The 20,106-nt window shown below is 34.3% G+C and overlaps 2 protein-coding genes across 3 annotated transcripts; one reads left to right on the forward strand and one right to left on the reverse strand.

Annotated features, from left to right (window-relative positions):
- Window positions 1-2,569: 2,569 nt before the first annotated feature.
- Window positions 2,570-12,063, forward strand: stx (ubiquitin-like domain-containing protein stuxnet). Of its 2 annotated transcripts, none has more exons than XM_073084453.1 (5): window positions 2,570-2,944; window positions 3,076-3,163; window positions 3,304-4,802; window positions 5,421-5,505; window positions 6,897-12,063. In XM_073084453.1, exons 1-5 carry the CDS (start codon window positions 2,745-2,747, stop codon window positions 7,236-7,238), a joined length of 2,214 nt encoding a protein of 737 aa, XP_072940554.1. In that variant the 5' UTR covers window positions 2,570-2,744; the 3' UTR covers window positions 7,239-12,063. The 2 variants fall into 2 exon arrangements, with proteins under 2 accessions (XP_072940554.1, XP_072940555.1); XM_073084454.1 differs by having other exon boundaries at window positions 6,900-12,063.
- Window positions 12,064-12,432: 369 nt separating this feature from the next.
- Window positions 12,433-19,733, reverse strand: Sec61alpha (SEC61 translocon subunit alpha). The gene is made up of 10 exons (XM_073084455.1): window positions 19,556-19,733; window positions 19,351-19,418; window positions 19,063-19,128; window positions 18,192-18,402; window positions 16,071-16,232; window positions 15,636-15,731; window positions 14,732-14,898; window positions 14,098-14,238; window positions 13,453-13,701; window positions 12,433-13,082 (listed from the first exon to the last, which is right to left on the reverse strand). The coding sequence occupies exons 1-10, from the start codon at window positions 19,560-19,562 to the stop codon at window positions 12,819-12,821; spliced, it is 1,431 nt and encodes a 476-aa protein (XP_072940556.1). The 5' UTR covers window positions 19,563-19,733; the 3' UTR covers window positions 12,433-12,818.
- Window positions 19,734-20,106: the final 373 nt, after the last annotated feature.

The following is a 20,106-nucleotide window of genomic DNA, read 5'->3' on the forward strand; positions in this document are numbered from 1 at the left end:
CTTATCATAATTTCAACTACTAGTTACCAAGTGATTAGTTTACTAAAATTTGATCCTTTTGTATAAGTAAGTAAAATAAAATCCATGTATGTAATAGAAGGAATAAGCCTACTTAAATGATCATACTATTTTAACTATAGTTACTAATTAAAAAAAAACGATATTTTGTATGAAAATTAGAACAATTCATATATAATACATATTCAGGTTTTCTATTTCAATATGTAGTAACTCCTAGTTATACCAGAGTCATATAGAGTTGTAAGAATAGTTGCAAAAAAATACCTAAGTGAATTCTACGTCCATTTTGTTTATTAAAATGTATTTTCTCTATTAAAAGCTATTTTAATAATATGCGTAATTCGGCTCAATTTACCTGTAAACCTAAGGATCAATGAAATGTGTAATAAGTATATTAATTTTATATTAACATATACTGTAAAAGAGAATCCTGTAAACATGCATAAATAGTTTATTATGCTTAATACATACAGAATAATAATACAATGAATACATAGCGCTTCATGACATCTCATAATATTAAAAATAAATATGGTATTCTTTGTAATACTATACTAGATGGTATTCAAAATTATTTTATCATACTGTTTGATAAATCGTTTGTCGGATTTTATTTTTTCCATAAAATGGGGCGTCGTGCCGTAGACGTAAGTTTCAAGTACGACAAAATAATGGATTTATATAATACAGTAATTGTTTGATGAGGATGAGTGTACTATCGATTGTTATCGTAATAAAAATAATTTTATTGTATTTAAATGATTCAAATCTATTTCTTTTTCATTTTTGAATAGCTGGAACAAAAATGTTTACTTACAAAATTGTATGTGCTATTGTCAACTGCTATGTGATAATTATTGTTATCTGTGTTGTAAGGCGTTTTTCTATATTTTGGTTAAATTAAAATTAACACGAATTATACAAATTAAAGGAGTTTTTGTGATCATGGGATGCTTTACGTATGTTTATTTTTTGAACTTTAATCAATACTTTATAGCCTTTAAGGCTATAAGCTATAAGGAATATTAAAAACACAGCTATTAAGTTATAGCTAATAAGCTACTTCCCCTGAAACTGAACCGTATGGTATAATTTATGACAAATATGTACCTTCATAAAATACACAAAAATATTTATGCATTGTATGTTTATTGTGAATTTCGCTGTGATAGATGTTAAGTTGATGTTGTTTTATATGGTGGGCTCTGGGTTAATAAAGTCGGTTGAGGACAAACTAGTGTTTTATTTATGTGTAATAATGATACGACCAAATCTTAATGATACGACTGCAGCGGCGACACGACTTTTTTGCATCAAGCTATAGATTAGTAAAGATACTTCGCCGCCTTGAAATTGAATGAAGCCACAAACGGCTTATTTTAGTTAGCTCTTTTTTTTAATTCTTGGCAAATAAAAACATTTTTAGAGAAAATTTACGAATAAATAACTAATACTGCGTAATTTACGTAATAAATAAATAATTATTTCAAATATTTTAGGGACATTTATTTCAACTTAGGACAACTATTTCAATTCTCAAAACTGGGTACATTTTCTTGTTAGGAGCGAGTAATCTTTACTAATTCTATGCATCTAGCACAGAACACCTATACTCCTAACAGAGATCTAGCAGCTGCAGTACGGTACTCTTGTTTCCACCTGAAAAGTATAGCAGGGATAAGGACAAAGTTCTAAAACATGTGACAAATAAAATAAATTTTAGAATATTCCAAAAGGTCATTGAATTATAGTAAAGAGTTGCACAAACTCATGCTATGGCACTGCGCAATACCTGTAAGCTGTCATTGTAAAAAGTAAAATTATTACTTTTTTCGGGGGCGGCAATATAGTTAGACCAATTTCTATTTGTAGGGTATATGCTTCGATTACTATACAATAGGAACTTAGGTTCTTGATCGAAGGATATATGTGAGCACTGTGAGCTATTCTAAAACCCTATATAATATTCGCATGCTACTTTAAAGTTTAAAAGTGATTCTAAAATATATGATTAGTGTTAGCTCTGTTAACCACAGTTACAGTCTGCATTTTACTGAAAATTTGAAAAAAATTCAGTAAAATGCAGAGGAAACAATTATTAAATGACCTGACTACCTTCAATATACATTTTTCTAAATTTAGTTTGTATTATCGTAGAAGATATTGCATTTTCTATCTTTTATTTAATTAGCTTATTTTGTATAAGAATACATGAATAAATTAAAACTTTAATTTCTTTTTAATGGTTTTTAAATTTCCTGCCCAAAGCCGCGATGAGCGTCGTGTGACGTAACGGTAGATTGACAATGTACATTTCAGTTTACGAATAAATTTTGTGAGGCAAAATAAAAATATCACTATATTCTAAAACATTTTCTTACTTTATTCAAAAATAAATTTAAAAGTTATGCTTTTATGTATATTAACCAAATATTCTTGTGATAAAACTATATAAAGTAAAAGAAATACTGCAGTAACTCATTAAATTTACAATGAAACGGAACGTAAAGAGAACATCGCTTCGCATCAGCTGTTGGGTAAAAAAAAAATAACGGGAAATCGACGATGGAGATTGGTCACACCGACGGCCACATCAAATCTGGGGGTCTAGCGTGTGACCCTTTTAATTCTATCCTGCAATAAAATAGCTGTGTAATCTTAGATAAGTTGTGCGTGATTCAATTAGTTGTACGAAATTTTTTAGTGTAATTTATGTGTAAAATATGGAACGGGCAAACGGAACAGAAGTGCACGGGTGTGGCTCGCCCCATTCGTCGGACATAACGCTAAATATACAAACGACGACTGGTGGTAATTTCTCCGTCAGCTTGAACATCAAAAACACCGTGGAACACCTGAAGAAGCTGGTGTCGAAGAAATTGAAGGTGTCTAAGGATCGATTGTGCCTGCTGCATCGCGAAAGGTGAGTCGCCAGGCGTCGGACGCCAAGCCTCTATTGTTAAACATAGGTATCGCGGAAATAAGCTGCGTCGATACGATGACGCATCCGCGTCCTTTGATTCGCTTAAATGACAAAATGTTTGGTTGTTGTAGACAACTGAGGGATGGGACGCTCGAAGAAAACGGTTTGCTGGACGGCTCGCGGGTCATACTGCTACCGAGCGTCGAAACAGGCCTCCTGGTACGTACGTCACGCTATTTCGAAATCTCTTTCATGCCCCATGACAATCACGTGTTTCACAATAACATCGGCAATTAATCAATAAGAACCGATCTTCTAATGGCTGTTATGATGTTAATCGTGGATATTTTCGGTTTCAGAGCCAGAGACCAGAAAATTCTGTGATGCAAGCACTGGAATCCCTAAATGACACACAGGTCAATGATTTTTTGAGTGGCAAATCACCCTTAAACCTGACCATGAGGTTGGGTGACCACATGATGCTGATCCAGTTGCAGCTCTCCACCCTCAATGCCAGTTCTTCTAGTAGTTCCCGCTCCCTTAGGACTTCCACTCCTACAAAAAACTCCACATTGATTCGTACAAAGTGTGACTCAAGGGAAACCCCAAGCCCCCAGCCCACTCCCCAGAAGGTGGTTCCCACTGAGAACACTTCAGTGGAAAACGACACAACAAAGCAACAAGATGAGGATAAAGATGCTATAAAGAAAAAAAACCTAGAAATGTTAGAAAATGCTTCACAATTAATTGACAATTTGTACAGATCTGTGACAGAGCAGAGATATTCAGAAAAACCTAAAGAAGACGAAGAAGAAAAAGAAGAATCAATGGACACATCCAACTGTACACTATCTGACCTATCCAATACCTCTGGTGGTAATGACCAGTCCCCTATCAAATCCCTTTCTAATCTGGTATCTAGTCCGATCGATGCATCCACAAATCAGGAGCGAGAGATGGAAATCTTTGCAAACTCTGTAAAAAGTACACTGTTAGACTTATTATCTAAAAGTAAATTGTGCAATGAAGTAATACCATCCACAAGTGCCATGTTCGATAAGCCCTGCCCCTCCACATCTTCCCACACTCCAGAAAATATGCTTAGTGATGATAGTGATAACTTCACTGACCAAAGTTCATTCCTTGCCGAGAGTACTATTGATGAATACCCAATGGAACATTTATTTAACAGTGCTGTAGATAAAGGCTTATTCGAAGAACAGGATGAGTCAATGATGGACCGGGAGATATCAAACCTGGCCACAACGAGTCACGGTACTCAAGAGTCAGCCGCTGGCACATTGCCATCCTTCCAAAGTTTAAATGAGCCCTTAAAGAGTAAACGGATCCAATACCTACTTCACAAGACTTCAAAATTCAAGCATCCAATCGGTCAGAACAAGCAGAAAGCATTCATGCAATCAGTAAATAAACATAAGAAAAGAATGCAGGTGCGACAAGATACCAATATATCACAACCATCTACCTCTAGAAGTGATCCCTTTGTAACCACAGCCCGTAAACCACAACCGCCTGCATCCACCGAAGACATGAGCACACCTTCCACATCAAAGCAAATTCCATTCAGACTACCAGATGCACCCAAAAAGCCACAGAGAGATTCTCCAACCCCACCAGTAGACACAAAGGCTCTTATAGAAGCCTCAAAGAATTTAACTCAGAAACTAAAACGGTTATCGAAGGAGGTGCTTACAAATAAGATTGATCTCAGATCGGGCGAAGACTCTGTACGGCCGAGAATAGGCCCAGGAGCTGTGATAGAGTCAATGAAACATCACGGCAAAGGGATATATTCGGGAACATTCTCAGGGACCTTGAATCCAGCCCTACAAGACAGGTAAGGCCCAATATTTTCGTAAACTCTGCATTTATTATTGTAGTTTGTAACAGTTGTCATTAATTGTATTTATTTTATACATAAGAATGAACGAAATTATGACTAATTTAATGTGAACATTACTCTATAATTGTATATAGATACAATGTTTCTTAGAAAACACTAAATACATAGTAGTTTATCAATGTAATATTTATAAAATGTTAAAATTTGACATCTCTCGTCTTGTGATATCATTTATTGGTATTTAAAGAAAAGTGATACAATCTTGTACACTTTATTGATCTTTTTTAATAACCAAGAAGATAGTTCATATGGTTATTATTATTATATTATAGTTTTATAGTATTCTATAGTTTTGTGAAGTTTGATTACAGTTACATGTATTGAAGGAAAAACTGCCTTTTCAATTTACTAATAAACTGCCATTTACTTTTTCCTGTTCCGTTTTTAACCCATTACTATCACACTGCTGTACACCTCCCACAGGGGTTTAGGTTCTATTCCATCAACTAGCTAAGTACGACTTGGTAATGCTTATAGACCTTCAAAACTTTTTTAACAAATTATTTTTTCATCTTTAATAGTTATTAAAACCTATATTGATGTTATTTTCAGATATGGACGACCGAAACGGGACATATCTACAATTATTCACATTCTTAATGACCTGCTGTGCGCGACGCCCGCCATGGCTTTGCAGGTAATACATAGTTTGTACAGTTTACATATGGATAATGTTAGCTATTTTGGTTACAACAATGGAAGTTTATCTTCCTAAATAAAACTGTTTAGCACATTTGTATTGTGGAAATTTGAGTACAATGCTAAAGGTTAATATTTATAGGACTAACAATATTTTAATTGCGTTTTTATCAGACTGCCAACGATAATGTTTTTCGAGCGTTTGTATGTGTTCTCGTACCAAAACATTGTATGGCATGGCCTGCAGCCCAAACAGATTTTAACATATAAGGTGTATTTTTAAGCAGTCAGGTTCTGTGTTTTTATAATAATTCTCTAGTTTATTAATATAATTAGTTAATGATCATATTAGTGTAATGAGTTTTGTCAAATATATGATTTCATTATTTATTATACTAATCCACACACTGATGAATTAAGCTATTAATGTATTAATAAATTATACTTGTTTGTATAATTACAAAATGTCTAAGATAATAACAATAGCGGATGATAAGTTACAAAATGTCTAGAAAAAATGTAAATTAAAATACTATAGTCTTTTCCTAATAATTAATATTTCTTGTTTGGATGACATCATGAATATAAGTTATTTTCATTCATAGGTGCATAAGATTTAAGATAACGATTATAATTTCTGAAATAATCTTGATTGTTGATTTCAATAGATTGTGCAATGGCTTACATTGCAGTGGGTTGTTTCTATTACCTTTTCTTGTAAAGTAAAGGTTTAATTAGAATGTTTATTTTTTTATATTTTTTAATGGTTCAATGCCCTATAAAGAATCTCTCTATATCATAAAGGAATTATACATCCTCACTCAAACCCCTATGTTTATGAAAGCACAAGGTTTGCTTTCAGTCCCCAGGCGTAACTTCGATAAGTGATGCGTGATGGACCAGGGGCTGTTTTCAGATATGACTTTAATGCTTTTAGAAGTCGACTACAGAATGTCTGGACCTTATTTTTATTGCTACTTCAATTTTATAAAATTCGACTCCTACTATATGTCAGTTTGATATTGGTACATGCTATTTGAAAATTATACTAAAAAGTATAGTTTAGTAAAGATTACTCCTAACCAGAAAATGTAACTAGTCTTGACAATTGAGTTTGAAAAATATTGAAAAAAATGTAGTTTTTGTATAATTTACGAATAAACCATATTTCTCCGCACTTTTTCTTCGATTTCGTGTTTTTGCACCACTTGACTGCGCATATCGGCATTGTTTCGCGTAAATTACACCATGGCAGCCATTAAACGGCTGACAGAATTGTCAGCCGTTTAATGGCTGCTGCTTAAGCTATTTAATGGCTTCCTTCAATTACAAGGCCGTAAGATATCTATACTTATCCACGACTAAAAATGTAACTGGCTAACATTCCAGAAGGAGACGGAGCACTCGTGTTCGATCAGCGCGGTGGAGGAGTCCAGCAAGTGGGCGGGCTGCAGCGCGGCGCCGTGCTCGACGGCGCGCTGCGACGGGCACGACGCCGCCGCGGCCGCCGCCGACGTCTGCCGCAAGTGCGACCTCGCCAAGAGCCTCGCGCTCGACAACTCCAAGACCAAGTGCAAGCTCGAGCAGCTCCGGCTCGTGATGCAGCAGAAGAAGGAGCGGCGCGAGGCGCGCAAGCTGAAGACGCTGCCGTACGCCGCCGCGCCGCCCAAGGCGCTCGCCGCGCCCGACCAGCCGCCGCCGCTGCAGGAGGAGATCGAGACCGTCGCCTAGAGATGTTGAAAATAATCGATTTGTATTTTAGTCGATTATTATTTTGTAGTTACCGATTTTTACAGTAATATTAATCGATTATATAAAAATTACACCGGCACCGGCATGGCACCGTTTTTATTTAATCAACCTATACGTCTGAACTTAATTCAGGATTTTTCATCCGTTGAATAGATACGAACTGTTTCTAAAAATAGATTTAAACACGTAATTTATATAATAGATTTACATAAAATCTATTAATATTGCTGTAAAAATCGATTATAAGAAAATAATCGATTAAAATAAGGATCGATTATTGTCTAACATGTCTACCGTCGCCTAACGACCCTGAGGTCTTTTGTCCACCACACCGTCACCGAGCCGATACCGAGAACGAAATTTATTTCGGGCCGATTTTAATATGTATGTCGTGACGGCGATAGTTTGTCCACCGCGACCGATATCTGCGATTTATTTTGTTCCAGCTGTCACGCGTGTGACGGCAGTGTATGGACAAGTTCTAACGTGTTTTATATTGCCGGCAAATCGGCTAGTCAAAATCTCGATGCCGATCTAGCGGTCACGCCGATCAACTCGAAATATCGGCGGCCGGGATGACGGTGCTCGGGTGACGGACGTGCGATGGACAAGCGACTATAGTAAATGTATGTACGCTACTTCGGCGCCGTCATTAATTATCGGTATCGACTTGGTGACGGTGGCGGTGGACAAATAGCGTAACGTCTCCCTTTGTTTGGAACTCGCGCCAAGCTTTATCACCTTTGAGAACGCCCGCGTCCGAACGTAAATCCTCCCCTCGGGTGTGCCGCGACTTCCCAACGAATATAAAGCTTGGCGATACGTCCACAGTTTGCAAGTCCATGCCGTTTAGAACTGAAAAACTGTCGCGGTACTATTTATACACATGTTACGTTACGTCGAAACGAACATCGTTATGGTTCCGTGGATCGTGTTGACGAAGCTTCCCATCGGAAGTTCGATGCAAATTTTTGTGTGATGCGAACGATGAATTAATTGTCTCGCACTCTCGACTTACGAAGCCGCTCGAGTCTCTTGAGAATGTGTTTTGGGAATGAAATGAATGGAAATGAAAAATGTTTAGGTTTACTTTGACCGCGGGACGGGCGGCGTCACATAATATTCTAAATTACCACTTACATAAGTTTGGATTGTAGACGTAAATCTAAGTGCTATTATATGCATGTACAAATGATACTAATAATTAGCAAATCCTAGTTCATAGAATAATCGCATAGGTCTCCGAAAGTTGCCTGGTGCGGCTGAAATTGATTTTTGTTGTTATATTATTTAGTTTATATTTTATTATTTTATCGGGTCAGTCAACTTTTAGAAGCATGTATTTAGTTTAATTTTTTGATGTAACTGTTCTTTGATGTACATTTTGGACTTTGGTTTACGATATCACTGACTTGTTGATAATTTTTACATGGAGTTCGGAGTGTGTACACTACTCTTAAGATTAGGTAAATTATTATTGGAAAAACATAAAAAAATACAAATTACTTATATCTGACTTGTCTACAAAAATAATATTAGTAATAATTGGCACTGTTATTTTTAGTTATTCCTTGTTTTATTTTTTTTCTTCAAAAATGTTGTTTAAAATAAATGTTTTCTTGATTATACTGATTTCGTTTAGTTTTTGTTTACGTTTTTTCGGTTTAATATGGCGACTGACTTGATCGTTGGATCGTAATGTAACATGTTACGCAGTGAGCATTTCTATAGTAAGTACAGTAACTCGTCACTAAAATCTATTACGCAGTTTAGATTATGCTGTAAAGTAACCCGTTCGCAGGGAATGTTATGTTACGATAAAATGGTCAGGTCAGTCTCCATCTTTACGTTTACACATTACATCAAATTTATTTTTATCTGAGCACTAATTATAACCCAATTATATGCAATTAACGATATCTCACACTAACAGTCCTAATAAAAGTACACGGGAATAGAATTTCCTTTCTAAATGGGTAATTATAACGGAATATAGTGATAATATGCTTCTTGATTAAAGTATCATTTTATAACTATAATTAAAATTTAGGTATAAAATATATATCGTACATTTACTACTAAATTAAGGACTTGCAAAATTATTATTTACATGTACTTGTTTAAGGACAAAAAGCTACACTTTATTTACAGTTTGCAAGCTTGTGACTGTACATTAATTTGTAAACAAAAATATTTTATTGACTTGCATGAGTGAATACGTAAGTTTTTACTGACATTTAAAACTATAAATTGCTTATTACAAATAATATTGTCGTCATGTGGATTAATTTGTGGTTATCGGAGTTCTAAGTTTAATTAACGCTAAAATAAGTTGCTCGAGCTGAAACAAAGTTATTACGTAGACATAGAATGCGCCCAAAAGACGGAAAATGCTTATTTATTGAGGGAATAGCTGCGAAATTTTTGACAGTAAACAATTTCAATTCAGATGTACTATGTCGCAGTATGTTTCTTTTCTATGTTTCCAGAACGAGTTTCAAAGAGTAATCGTTGTATTTCTAATAATAAGGGCCCTTTTAATGATTAAAAGTCACTTATACTGGAAAAAAATATTGTAAAAATGGTCTTATAAGATGATTTTGACATAGGTGCACCAATTTTAGGAGAAAAAGTATTTTTTCTCTAATACAAACAAAATAAAAAAAAATAATAGACTCTTTTACTCATGAACTCACCAGAGTTTGAGCTGTTATATTTTGTCTTGTTTTTCTTGAAGTTCGACTCAAAAGTAGGACAAAACATTCAATAGCTATGACATTGTAGTACGTTTACGAATAAGGGGTCTAAACATCATGCTATTTAGATAAACCTCGCAGCTTAGACCACATTTAATACTAAACTATAGGTAATTAACATGAACCATCTAAACCACCAAGTGCTAAATAAAATATAACACATTTAAGTAGTGTAGTGTTAACTAATCAGTAAGAATCACTACCATACATACAAAAATAATTTCTTTATTGTATTGCATAGTGGAAAATATATTTTTCAGATTGTAGGAATTGCTTGCAACATTTATTCTAATAAGAGTGTTATTCTGATATAACGGTTTAATAATATATCACTGCCAAGTATAGGTGATGTATTTTAGCTGATGTAAGTACCTATATAGACTAATCACTAATGTAATGGAGTTTATCGTTAAAGTAGCCATAATGTCCCAGCTACTATTGTACCGGAAAGTAAATGATACATATGAAACGACGACGATCAACTAGTGTCTTTTAGGGCTATTTTTATTAGATATTGACATTTAGACATAGTGTTCGGACTGAAAGAACTTGCTCAGGGGTCATCCATAAATGATACAGACTTCTAAAGAAACCATGAGAACTCCTTGTGTAGACTCTTATCCTTAAAATGTGATATGACATAGTAAAGGGATGTAAGGGTTATATCGTCGTAACAATGACGTCACATCTATTTTAAATGTGTTGCATTTAAAGAAGGAAAATAGTAAAATGTGAAATACAAAGATCAAAGTTATACTTGTTGAAAATACAACGGACAATACACATACCCTGTTTAACGTAAACTGCAACATGTCGTTTTCTTGGGACGCGTCGACGTCACAACACTAACGTTGGGAGAGGTAAAGTTTCAAATTAGTTTAGGGAAATAACATTTATGGATGACCACTGAACAGCTGGAAGTGTTGAAGGTTCTTATAGAAATGTTGAAATGCAAAGCAATAACGTTTCCTTACATTGCCGTAATGCAAAGTGCCTCTCGATGTTTAGTGATTATACATTAACTACTAAATATTCTGTGTTGTGCCATATGTGATTTATAGGTTCATGTGTGTAAAGATGTTATTATATGCCAAGCCTTCTATTTATTTCATAGCGCGGTAATATGATCTGTTTGAAATATCTCGTCCGATACTCATTCGAAACTCGCTGGGATGCTTTTAATTCGTGCATTTATTCTTTGCGAATAGCTTGAATGAAAACGTTATTCAGTGGCAGTTTAGGTGCGAAAACGGAGAAACAGGCTCATAAATGTTTGTAGACATTTCAGACCAAAAAAGATAGACACAGACGCTGAAATTACAAAATTTTGCAAATTAGGGCATACATACTATGTCGAATTTATCCTTACGGAAGCTTTCAGATTTTTTTGTATAGTGGTACAAAAAAAATGGGATGATACAAATATGATTTTATCGTTAAATAAAGATTTCACTCAACATGGCCATAGATTAGTAACATGGCACTCAAAGTTTCCAGTAAATGATCCTTCAATGTAATTAATGTTCTTACTTTTTTAGTCTGAGTGTATAGAACAAATGCTGCGAACAGCATGGAAGTGTTTGATATGGAAAATAAAATTCTTACGTGTTTCGAATGAATTGCCTATATAAAATTTGTAAACACATGGATTTATTTAAGAAAATAAAAATATTACTTCAAATACCTATATTATACTTGTTTCAAAAAAATCAATCAGAAATTAGGTAAATAGAAATACCATTTTGGAGTTTTTTTGAATCAAGTTATACATAAAATCAGGTTATTAATAAGTTATATTATCCTATATTATATATACATCATAAATCGGTTATAAATAAGTTATATATTTAATATACAGTAGCTTTTTCGCATTATTTAGACAATTATTTGCCTCGTTTGTACATACGTTTGTTACCATTTAGTCGTTTCTCTTAAGTTGGCCGAAGGTAAAATTATGAATAGGAGTGGTGGAGAAGCGTAAATATTGTTTTTTGTCCTTGTACTTGCATGTCTAGTAAGGAGAATAAAGTTGCATAACGAAAAAGTAATATATGAAGTTGTTCTTTCTGCCTTCGACACCCTGAATTCGTTTTAAGTGTATAAAATAAAAAGGTGGAAACATTAAGTAGATTTGAAATGAATAGAAAATAAAGTTAATTGAATAATGTTTAAATTAGAAAGATTGTAGAAAAACGTAATTTTTAAAAACTATTCTTTTTATTTTACTAGTAAGATCAACCAATCTGTACTTTAATAAGATTATAAATACATAAATGATCATTGCAACAGAAGCATTTTGATTACTGATAAATTGAACTTATTTAGACTAAATAAATAAAAGATATAGTTGAATTATAGTTCTGATTCGGGATTTACAGTCGGGAGGGTACAATTCCACTAAAAAGGAAACTAGATAGAAAAATCAATTCCGTTTATTAGTTGAACTACTTATTTCCAATATTTATATGATATTACTTAAAGATACTGTGCTCACTATATGTACGCCATGACAACTATTTACATGCATCACTACAACAAATCCGACAAAAGGGTAGAGAACAAGAAAAATCTGTACTTCTCGTAAATTATTTTATTATATAAAGTTCCTCTCATATAAATAGCACATAACCCACACACGCGTAGTCACGCACACACGGCGCCGCGCTGAGCGCCGCTCCCTACCAAATATAAAAAATCTTACGAAAAACAAAATGCGAGGGTCTTACATCTAGAACAGAATCGAGTAGAGGGATATGTCTAGACGCGGGCCCCTTGCGGCGTTCGGCGCGGCGATGTCGCCGTTCTAGAACAGGAGGGTGCTCATGCCTCCCATCTCCGCTTGTTCCTTGACGAATATTTCGAAGTACTGGTAGATGATGGTGACGGCGAGCAGGATACCGGTGCCCGAGCCGATGGCGCCGAGGAAGTCGGCCAGCACCGACAGAGCGCCGATGCAAAGCCCTCCGAAGGCGGCGGCCGTCGGGATGTACCGGTTCAACTCGTGGATCATCGAGTTGTCGCGGTGGCCACGCATCACCATCTGCTGTTCCTTTAGCTGTTTCGCAACCTGGCAGGAGAAAAATATAATTCAGTTAATTGATTAATGTTAAGAGACGTTTAAGGATATAAGGGATTCCTTAAAAAATATGTATGCACTATTTTATCAATTGAGTTTTATAAATTTATTTGACTTGAAAAATTTAGGTTGTTTATATTTAGAAGTTCTGATGTACAACATTCACGTTTATAAAATAGTCATATAAACCATATAAATTATTTTAAACTTCAGAAAAATAACATCATGATGAATAAATTTTATCTTTAATCTACAGCAAAATTTTGCTAATACAAATAAAAAATCTTTATCTGTAGTAGCAATGCATTATTGATTTAAATGCGACAACGATAGGACATATTATAGGAAAGTTATCACTCACATCCTTAGCCGAAGATCCGGAGACATCAATCCAGGTCTTTGAGAAGAACGCGCATGAGCCGAGCATGAAGACGATGTAGAGCAGCGCGTGGAGCGGGTCCTGTGCGATGTGAGCGAGGGACTCCGGCGGACTGAAGTAGTAGCACAGGCCGCCCACGGGGTAGGCTCGGGCGGGACCACCGCCACCCACGTCCGCCCACACGCCTAATAGGTTCACTAGGAAGTTGCCGCTGAATTTGACTGCCAGCATCTGTATAACACACCATACACACGTTAATGACATTCTAAAGGTGGTACAACTCTCAGTGGTATGATTCTGGCGGCACCACCACGCGACAACTATTTCTGCCTAATAATAGCAGAATTAAACGATTTGAAAGGTATGGTAAGGGAGAGATATTTTTTCGAGACGTTCCAGCTTAGTCCTCAGGGGTAGCAGCGCATCTGTGGGGTTGATTACAGTTGTCGATGGGCGGCAGTAGCCATTTATCATCAGGTGGGCTGAATATGCTTGTCTGCTACTTTAATATTATAAAAAAAAACTTATAAAATCTTCACAAAAGACAGTTTGATTTTATGAAGTAGTGTTCATATAATTATACATAATTCATATAAAATATTATTAATAACATGAAAGTCGACTTACCTGAGAAATAACGTAAAGATTGGAGACCAGGGCCGATTGCAGGATGATGGGAATGTTTGACGTGTAAAACAGCTTGATGGGGTACGACGAGTACTGGCCGCGGTAGCGGGCTGACTTGATCGGGAGATCCACACGGAAGCCCTATTAATTATAAAAGGAATTATTAATAATTAATACATAGTAGTTAAGTATGTAGAAAATATTCAATTGTGATGTGTAGTACTGAGGTCATTTGGATCTAAAATTCAAATTTGTATGAAATAGGTAAGGTTTGGAGCCAAGCAGTATTTTATTTATCTTCTTTCACTTTATAACATACAGGTATCATAAATTGGAGACATCTCTACACCATATTTTCTATGGTTCTGTTTGTGTACTTGGTTTGCCATGAACAAGTAAGGTGTAGAATGACTTTAGTCACTACTCTACTTAAGTATTTCTGCAACACTGTCATGATACTCCTCAAAAAAGATTCAAATAGTTATTATTTACCTGCAATGAATTTTGAATCCATTTTCTTGGTTAAAAATATCCAAAAATAACAGTAATATCTTTGATTTAGATTATTAGAAAGATAAGCTGCAGCTTAGTTTGTACTGACACTACATACAAAAATATATAAAGTAAGATTGACCTGGAAGTATATGACTATGGCGAAGACGAGCACGGTGGCGAGCAGGTTCATGAGGTTGGGCAGGTTCTGGCGGTAGAAGGCCTCGCGCAACGCGCGCACCTTGTCGGGGCGCGTGGCCAGCAGGTGGAACAGCGCGATCACCGCGCCCTCGAACTCTGTGCCGCGACCTGACCACATACATTCAATAAGTATATAAATATATAGAGATACTAGTGGTGCCCGCGGCTTCGCCCGCATTTTTAAGAAATAATATTACATACATAAAACGGAAAATTTGTCCCTGCATTGGAATGACAGTGGTGCCATCTGTCGAAAATTGGTCTTACCAACTCCCAAACCCTCGTGGGCTCTTGGACAACAACTTTGCTAAAGATCATCACTTGATCAATTGCATAGTTTCCGATTCTACATATAACTATTTACGAATTAAAAATCTAAACCATTCTCAAGGCCCCTTGAACACACACAACAAATTTCATCAAAATCAGTCCAGTCGTTTAGGAGAAGTTCAGAGACATACACACGCACATAAGAAATATATATATATATAAAGATAGAGATATAGACTAGAGCAGGGTTTTTGGACCAATAGTCCAAGACGGCACTAGAAATTGAGAATGACCCGTGAAAAAATTTCGTTGTAAACAATTTGTTTTTTGATTGTGAATTTGTTTTTTGATTTGGACTAATCACTGCCAAATACTTGGTGGCTTGGAGACAAAAATATTTCTTCATGAATGGAAGAAAGTTTTGAACGTGTGCCTAAGATTCAGTGAGTCCCAGTGAAACCAACTTAAAAATCTAATATGTTATATTAATTATTTTTTTATTATTACAATTATTATTTATTTCCAAGGTTTTTATTTTTATTTGCAATATTATTAATAATAATTCAGTTACATACCAGTATTGACGGTAGCTGGTGAGAACGCCTTCCAGACGATTGTTTCGCAAATATTTGTGGCGATGAACAGCGAAATACCAGAACCAAGGCCATAACCTGTAAAAAAAAAAATATTTTAATTTTAAAACGAGAATTGAGAATGGTGACCAAATTATATTACAATTAAACAAAAAAATATACTTGGTCAAAAATCTGGAGATGTAATTATAGCATTAGTAACATTATTAACACATTGCTTAACTTGATATTTGTGCAGTGAACTTAAGTATGACTGAAACCCACATCTGTGTATCATCATCAAGATGTTTCAAGGTTCCTTAGCATTAACTTGGGGGAAGCTTCACAAAGTGATGTAAAACCATGTTGACTTCTGAGCTAGCTTTTCGGGCTTGCGATATCCTGCATAAGCCTATCCAAAACAGACACAACACTAACCCTTCTGCAAGAGCTCGTCCAAAAGCAGCACGATAAGACCGGCCACGAACAGCTGGATGATGATGAGCAGGCACACGCCGGCGCCGATCTCGCTCGGCTCGCCGTACATGCCCGTCATCACGTACACTATCGCTTGACCCACTGTGATCACCATGCCGAACACTGGAACAAACACACTACTGTTAATATACTTGACAAAAGAATAAAGTATCCTCTTAGTATGTGGACTGGTGATGTCCTGAAGGAAACAACGAGCAAGTCAACCAGCTATTTTTACATATCTTTCTCTACCCGTGGTGGACTAAGGTTGTGGGAGGCTTGGGGCGGGATCTTGAATCCAGTGTAAAAAGTTGATTTGACAAAATTATAAATGTGCCATAGATTTATAAACCGAAAAACCGTATGATTCCGGCGACGTTTTTTTCGCTTATTTATACACATTTTAGAGATTGTTTAGTTCTGACGACATTTTTTTAGGTACTTAGAGGCCTGGGACAAACCGCCCGTTTAGCCCCCAGCCCCTTAATCCACTAGATTTTCTACAGCTAAGCTAAATTCTCTCCAAAGCACAGGACTAATTTTCTTTTCATCAATTATGAGATGCTTATATCCAACAACAAAGTTCCTAAGGCTGATGGACAGAATATATTGTATATCATGGTATAATCCTTGATTTAATTAGACTTACGTAAAAGCAGACAATACAGACCATCTGATGTTACTTGGTCACTGTTGATCATAAACCGATATTTACTATGGCTGCTACATCTGAGAACTGAGTTGGAACATAAAACCAACCAAGAGAAATGAAAAATCTTCTAGCAATTTTCTGTAATAAGGTAGGCTCTCATTTGAATATATATAGACTTTAGTCTAAGAAAAGAGTATAATGTCAGTTAAAGCTTAAAATAGGAATGTAAATTTATGAGAAACAATATAAAGGACAGCTAATATTCTTAGATATTGACAAAATGCCTCATTCAAAGCTGTTTAGAGACATTGGCAACATGCCCTTAGGGTATACAATTATTACTTTCTATATTTCCATGTAAATAAAGAACAATTCTTGGTACAGTAACCAGTTCAGAATTTTAAGATGTAAGACAATGAAATCAAAGTGTAATGAATACTTATAGATTTTTTGACAAATAATATTATGGATACATAACCAAATTTTTATTGTGATATCCGAATGTATATCTGCCATTTAACCTTAGAGTACACTATAGTTTTCTATTGAATTATAATTATAACTTATCATCAATCATCATATTATTAATGTTGGTATTAATTTTCACATAAAATTTATTTATGTCTATACAGCAGAATAAAATAATGTAAATATGATTTTATATGTTATAAATTTTAATTAAAATGAACATTTAACATATTACATTATGATTACTTTAAAGTTTTTAATGTTATCATAAATCAACTATTTATTGCCTATATATTACCAAATATTAGATAATTTTTATCTACATCTAATCTTACCAGAAATCCATAGGTTGTGTATTTTGTAATTCTTAAGTAAAACAAAGATAAGGAAGCTTTATAGGGCTTTCAAAATAATATGAAAAATATATTAAATGAAAACTAACATTAGTCACATTATTATTTTAAAGCATATTATAAATAGATACTTTTATATATGGATAGAGACCCACATATTATAATGAAAAAATTCATTAAGAAAAAATTACAAAATTAAAGCAAACAGTTAATTCTTGCTTACCTTTATTATCAATAGACACAACACTAACTACACAACATACAATTAAAGATTATTATTCAAACCAAATTTAAATTCAACCTTCATTTTCCTACAAACTACATAAGTATTGGCCTCTTATATGAACCATTTTCAACTAGACAACAATTCCAAAACAGCTTAAAACAAAGTTTAAAAAGTTTTAAAATATTTCACCCTTCCCTCTCTAAAGAGAATATCCATGTACAGCAGTAGGGCAGTAATGGATTAATGATGACGCCCCCTCCTATTTTCTAATTTTTAATAAAAAATTACAGATATATTATATGAATAATTAATTCAGCAACATGAAGAATTAATACCATATATTACAAACATTTTACTGACCAACTTAATTAATTTATACTTACATTTTTGTGCGCCGTTGAATAATGCTCTGTCCTTTGCAGTGTCACCGACTTCAATGATCTTTGCACCGGCTAGCAACTGCATGATGAGGCCTGACGTGACGATAGGGGAGATACCGAGCTCCATGAGGGTTCCTCTGTTAGAGGCCAGGATCACACGGATCCAGTAGAAGGGGTCTGCACTGTCTGATGACATTATACCGAATAATGGGATCTGGAAATATTAAAATTAGTATTTAATTTATGTTAAGACATAATTGTTTGAATATGTTGTCTCTAGGTGATTGTGTACGGGTTTGACAATGGAAATGAATAATAATTGATTTAAAAAAAGCTCATTTTAATGTGAGGTACAGCTCAATATAGTATGATTAGTAAAATAATGATTATAACAAATCATTAAATTATTCAGTTATAATGTTATTTTATTTTATATAAGACATAGTGCAAATAATCTTTTGAAAATGTAAACATATTGTGTAAAACATATCCAGGATTTCTGTAATTTTTGAAGTACAATTAATGCCATATATTTGTACCTTGTAGATTCCAATATATCATAATGAATTAATATTGATAAATTTATTGAAAAAACATATTGTCTACTATGTTAAAACTGTTTAAAACATTTTCAAATTGTCCTTAAATTTAAATTTATACAGTTACATATGTTATGTATGTAAGAGTAAGTTATGAAATAAAAGGTTTCTAGTTCAAATCCAGCTGTGCAACTTTCACTTGTCATCAAAGGGCCTCTTTATTGAAAACGTTAGAAGCATCACAAAGGTAGCCTACATCATCAAAAAATCAATTACTTTCAACATATGGAATATTTATCTATGAAGAAATTAAAATACATAAAAAATGTACTCACCTGGCAGCATACTAAGAAAATAAATAACGTTATTGCTGTCCATAATACTTTCTCCCTGAATTGTATCTGAAATAGGAAAGTTTCATTCATAAACATTTCACAAAGTGCCAACAAAGCTGTGATTTACAGTTACCATTCCGACTGTATAGGTTATCTTACTTTCACTTCTCAAAATATGTAACAAGAAAGTTAATAAAGGAATAAAATACTTAGATAATTACTTCAAAACATTATTTATGCTCAGAAAGCATTTAATTTAAGGAAAATTATGAAAATCGTAAAACTCACCTTTCGTTCTGGTTTCGCTATTTCTGGCAGTATACTGCAAAAGGGCTTTATAACTTCGAGGAATTTTACTGTAAATATGAAACGTTCAGTTATTTTACATGTTTTAACACAAAATTATTAACGTTAAAATTTTATTCTCGAAAACCGAGCGATACGCGTTGTACTTAAATTCACTATTCATTAGAAAAATATACACGATACTCACTTCCCATTTTGATTTACTGTGATTTAACTATCCTAACTATATAATTAACTGATCAATCCCAAGGAAACCATTCAACTTTTGTTCAATAATAAGACTCCAACTAGACTTTTACGAAAATGAGCCTGCGCAACGCCGCCAGCGAGCCGTCCACAAATGACACGTCCACAACGTCATGTCACGTGACCTGTGATGTTGGCGTGGAAAATGTTGCTACATTATTTTGTATTGTTTCCTAAATGTTATACTTAATATTGCATTTTAATTTCTTTTTGCGGCTATTTAGTTAAACTATGTACTCTAGCGTTATTTTGGAATTTAACTGATTTCATTTGGCAGAACTGTTTCTTCATAACACGAATGAGATTTTTTTTAAATATCTATTAATCTATCTATTATTTTAAATAGCAATAAAATAAAAATAACCTTTTTAATAATTATTATTTAAAAATATTATTCATAATTCCAGTAATTTACTCGCAGCAAAATACAAATAATTCACAGATTACAGATAAACTATTTAAGCATAAACATTGTTTCAATTTTAATTCACT

This window comes from Epargyreus clarus, unplaced genomic scaffold (assembly GCF_041222505.1).
Source record: "Epargyreus clarus isolate Ecla_fem2 unplaced genomic scaffold, WU_Ecla_fem_2.2 ptg000021l, whole genome shotgun sequence".
Lineage (NCBI taxonomy): Eukaryota > Metazoa > Arthropoda > Insecta > Lepidoptera > Hesperiidae > Epargyreus > Epargyreus clarus.